The sequence below is a fragment of the Argentina silus genome (genome assembly GCF_951799395.1).
Source record: "Argentina silus genome assembly, chromosome: 5".
Lineage (NCBI taxonomy): Eukaryota > Metazoa > Chordata > Actinopteri > Argentiniformes > Argentinidae > Argentina > Argentina silus.
The window spans coordinates 12823677-12828676 of NC_139659.1; the positions used below are offsets into that span (position 1 = coordinate 12823677).

General features: G+C 58.2%; 1 protein-coding gene across 1 annotated transcript in view; it reads left to right on the top strand.

The window, feature by feature from the left end:
• The window catches only part of nsmfa (NMDA receptor synaptonuclear signaling and neuronal migration factor a), a gene marked incomplete at its 5' end in the record, with an annotated part of 24259 nt that overhangs the window by 8252 nt on the left and 11007 nt on the right, over positions 1 to 5000 (top strand). The window contains 3 exons of the mRNA XM_083670885.1: positions 101 to 1021; positions 2581 to 2647; positions 4329 to 4403. Coding sequence (XP_083527011.1) covers positions 101 to 1021; positions 2581 to 2647; positions 4329 to 4403 — 1063 coding nt within the window. The remainder of the gene's footprint in view (positions 1 to 100; positions 1022 to 2580; positions 2648 to 4328; positions 4404 to 5000) is intronic.

Sequence of the window (5000 nt, forward strand, 5' to 3'; positions counted from 1 at the left end):
CCTCTTCCTCTCGTTCTGTAACCACTCTCTCTCTCTCTCTCTCTCTCTCTCTCTCCCTCCCTCTCTCTCTCCCTCCATCCCTCTCCTCCTCTCCCTCCAGCCCACCTCCTGTCAGACATACTCGTCGGGCCTGACACCAACTCCCCTAAAGGCAACTGTCCAAAGAACAACAACAACCTGCATCCGTACTCCTCCAGGGGCCCTCCCGCCACCACCGAGCCCATCCTGGTGAAGCCCCCGCTGGGCCTGCTGCCCCCCCCCACCATCACCACCACCTCCGCCTGCAAGACCCGCCTGTCCCTGGAGCGCAGCTTCTCGGCCGAGGAGGACCAACAGAAGTGCGTGGAGTGCGCCCTGCAGCCCGCGCGCGTCTACACCATCACTGGAGAGCACGGCATGCTGGGAGGCGGCCGGGGCAGCAAGGAGAGCCTGGAGCTGGACGTCCTGAAGGGGGGGGCACCGTCGTCGTCATCGTCGTTGTCGTCCAGGGACCCCCACCTGGTCCAGCCCTCCGCCTCCCCTTCCTCCAACTCCTCCTCCTCCCCCACCCAGCCCCACCTCCGCCACCACCACGGGGGCGGCAACCATCACCACGGCAACCATCACCACAGCGGGGGCGGGAACCACCACGGCCCCAGCGGCAGCAGCGGGAACGCCAGCGGCAGCAGCGGGAACGCCAGCGGCAGCAGCGGGAACGCCGGCAGCAGCGGTGGCGGGAACCACACTCTGACGGTTAGCGGCGGCGGGGGGGGGCATCACCATGGACACCACCACCTGTCCCAGTCGCCCATGCAGAGCTCCGTCAGCGCTCACAACATCCGGAGCTTGGGAGAGGGGGGCGAGGGGGGCAAGGGGGGCTCGCGGGAGGACTGCAGCCTGGCCTGCGACTCCACCTGCGGCGGGGCCCCGTCACGCAGTCAGGGCTCTCTGGACCTGGAGAGCTCCAACCGAGAGGCAGGCAAGCAGCACAGGCGGCTAGAGAGGATGTGGAGTGTGGACCGCATGACTGGGCTGGAGAGAGGTGAGACAGGGGGAGAGAGAGGGGGAGAGGCGCTGAAATCCAAAGAGGGGGGAGGGGTTGGGTGGGTGGTGGTGGTGGTGGAGGTGGTGGTGGTGGTAGTGGTGGTGGTGATGCTTGTGGTGGTGGTGGTGGTGGTGGTGGTGATGGTGGTGGTGATGGTGGAGGTGGTGGTGGTGGTGGTGGTGGTGGTGGTAGAGGTTATGATGGAGGTGATGGTGGTGGTGGTGGTGGTGGTAGAGGTTATGATGGTGGTGGAGGTGGAGGTGGAGGTGGTGGAGGTGGTGGTGATGCTTGTGGTGGTGGTGGTGGTGGAGGTTATGATGATGGTGGTGGTGGTGATGGTGGTGGTTGGTGGTGGTGGAGGTGGAGGTGGTGTTGATGGTGGTGGTGGTGGAGGTGATGGAGGTGGTGGTGGTGATGCTTGTGGTGGAGGTGGTGGTGGTGGTGTGGAGGTGGTGGTGGAGGTGGTGGTGGTGGAGGTTATAATGATGGTGGTGGTGGAGGCGGTGGTGGTGGTGTTGATGGTGGTGGTAGTGGTGGTGGTGATGGTGGTGGTGATGGTGGTTGGTGGTGGAGGTGGTGGTGGTGGTGGTGGTGGTGATGGAGGTGGTGTTGATGGTGGTGGTGGTGGTGGCGGTGATGATGGTGGTGGAGGTGGTGGTGGTGGTGATGGAGGTGGTGGTGGTGGTGGTGGTGGTGGTGGAGGTGATGGTGGAGGTGGTGGTGATGCTTGTGGTGGTGGTGGTGGTGTTGGTGGTGGTGGTGAGGTGGTGGTGACGGTAGAGGTTATGATGATGGTGGTGGTGGTGGTGGTGGAGGCGGTGGTGGAGGTGGTGGTGGTGTTGATGGTGGTGGTGGTGGGTGTGGAGGTGGTGGTGGTGGTAGAGGTTATGATGGTGGCGGTGGAGGTGGAGGTGGTGGTGATGGTGGTGGTGGTGGTGGGTGTGGAGGTGATGATGGTGGTGGTGGAGGTGGTGGTGGTGGTGGTGGTGGTGGTGGAGGTGGAGGCGGTGGTGGTGGTGGTGGTGGTGGTGGTGGTGGTGGTAGAGGTGGTGGTGGTGGTGGTGGAGGCGGTGGTAGTGGTAGTGGTGGTGGTGGTGGTGGGTGTGGTGGTGGTTGTGGTGGTGGTGGTGGTGGTGGTGGTGGTGAAGGTGGTGGTGGTGGTAGAGGTTATGATGGTGGTGGTGGTGGAGGTGATGGTGCAGCTGGTGGTGATGGTGGTGCTGGTGGTGGTGGTGGAGGTGGAGGTGGGGGTGGGGGTGGTGGTGGAGGTGGGGGGGGGTGGTGGAGGTGGTGGTGGAGGGGGTGGTGGGGGAAGGGGTTGATGTTAAAGGGCTCTGTTGGATTGTGACGTGGTCTGTATTTCTGACTCTCCGTCTCTCTAAGTCTCTCCTCTGCTGTCTCTCCCTGTGTCTCCCTCTCTCTCTCCCTCTGTGGAGTGGTGTGTGTTGCTGGCTGTGGTTCCATATAGCGTCACTTCATTGACCTTTACACAGACTGTATACACAGGCTGGTCTGTGGCTGCTGTTGTGACCTCCGCTCCTTCTCTCTCCCCTCAGAGGACAACAACTGGTTTCCGAAAGAAAATATGTTCAGCTTTCAGACCGCCACGACTACCATGCAGGCGTGAGTACCCAACAGACACACACACACACACACACACACACACACACACACACACACACACACACACACACACACACACACACACACACACACACACAGTATACACACATAGAGCACACACACTGAATACCAAAAAGATACTCACACACACACACACACACACACACACACACACACACACACACACACACACACACACACACACACAATATAGACAACATAAAGCACACACACACTGAATCCCAAAAAAGACAGCGACATGAAGCCTGCCAGCTAGCCACCGTGTCCGGTGGTCAGACGGTGAGGTCCAGTGGTCTGGTGACGGTCAGTCAGAGAGTCAGTGTGACCTCAGGGACAGACGTTTCTGCAGTTGCGCCGGCTGCTAACACCTTCCTCCCTGGGGGCACACTGACATGTCACATCGACTCACTGTCCAAAGGCTGCCCTCTCTCCCCTTTGTCCCCCCAGTCCCCCTCTCTTCTCTCTCTGCTCTCTTCTCTCTCTTTTTTTTTTCACATCACTGACATGATGCTGTACCCTCTGTTTTGTATGCACACATACACAGGTGCGCGCACACACACACACACACACACAGACACACACACACACACACACACACACACACACACACACACACACATACAGTCAGTTTGTGGTTGTGACCTTGTTTATTTCCTTCTCCTTCTCTTTCATGCCCTGTCCTTCTCGGATGCAGGATATCGTGAGTATCATCTATTTGACCTCCCCTAAGTCCTGTTAAATCCAGCTTACCCCCCACCACCCTCCCCCCCTCCCCCGCCCTGACCCTTAACCCTCACCCCTCCCTACCTCTGGTTGAGTGTTTGAACTTACAGCGGTAAATGACTCGATTGTAGCTTGAGTGAACCAGGAAGCACATACTGGTATTGCGGAAAAAGTGTGTGTGTGTGTGTGTGTGTGTGTGTGTGTGTGTGTGTGTGTGTGTGTGTGTGTGTGTGTGTGTGTGTGTGTGTGTGTGTGTGTGTCTGTGTCTGTGTCTGTGTTTGCGTGTGGATAAAACCCAGACATACTGCTGAAACCTAAAACCAACCAAACAAGCCTACTTTACATCACTAATCCACCGCAACCAAGCAACCAAGCCCACTGCCGACCCCAAACCAAGCTGCGGAACATGATCCCTGTGTGATGCGATGCTCGCCCAAGAGCCCTGCCTCTGCAGAAAACCCCTGCTCTAATTCACACCGTGCAAGGAGACCCTGTAGCATCTGCAGTCTGACACACACGCTTACCCCTAATCCAAACCCAGCCACCAGGCTGCTGGGAGCTGCCTTCTCCCTCGTCCTGGACCATGATATAACACTACCACTAACCCGGATGGTCCAGCCTCCAACTCAACCCTGGCCTGACCCTTTTGTCTGACTACCACCCCCTGAATTAACCCAAACCCAGACCTAGCATCCAAAAACCCTCATTCTGAAGCCTCTATGCTAATCTCTGATATCCGCCCAAAAACCTATAGTCCATCGCAGCCTCTGCACCCGCCAGAGCCGGCTAAACCCCCCCCCGCCGCCCCTACCCGCCCCTACCCGCCCCCCCACCACCCCGTCCTCCTCCGTGCTCCGCACTCCTCTGTCCCATCCTGCTAAGCCAGTGCTCTACCTTCTCATCCTTTCATACTGTGCCACCACCACATCCCTGGCAGGGCTTTCCGGGGCTTTGTGGAGAGAAAGAGGAGGGAGAGGGAGAGGGAGTCGGCCACGTCTGAAGTCACCCAGAGGTACCGTGTCCCTGCTGCGGCCCTGCCTGGCCAGGGTGTGTGTGGAGGAGGTGCTGTGTGCTCTCTCTCTCTCTCTCTCTCTCTCTCTCTCTCTCTCTCTCTGGATGTCTAATTCCCAACCTGTGACAGCTAATCACAGGCAACATGGAACAGTGACTTTTGCACCGTCAGGCGAAGCAGCAAACAAGCCCGAGGTCTATCCCGGGGAGTGGGGGGGGGGGCAGATGGTGTCCCAAGACAGGGTGATACATCTTCATTGGTCCGGTTTTGCTTGTGACACCCTGGTGTTATCTTACTGCAGTGTACGTTAGGGAATGGTATCAACACGGGTCCATGTATTACAATGAGCCTGTCCTCCGATTTCGACCTCCACCAACCTCCCCTGACCCATTTGTTCCAGTAGTTTGCTGGCCCTGGTGTTAACAAGGCTAAAGCTAACTCATGAGCTACAGTGAATGGGACGTATATGGAGTTGTGCTAACCGAGGCTAAAGCTAACTCATGAGCTACAGTGAATGGGACGTGTATGGAGTTGTGCTAACCGAGGCTAAAGCTAACTCATGAGCTACAGTGAATGGGACGTGTATGGAGTTGTGCT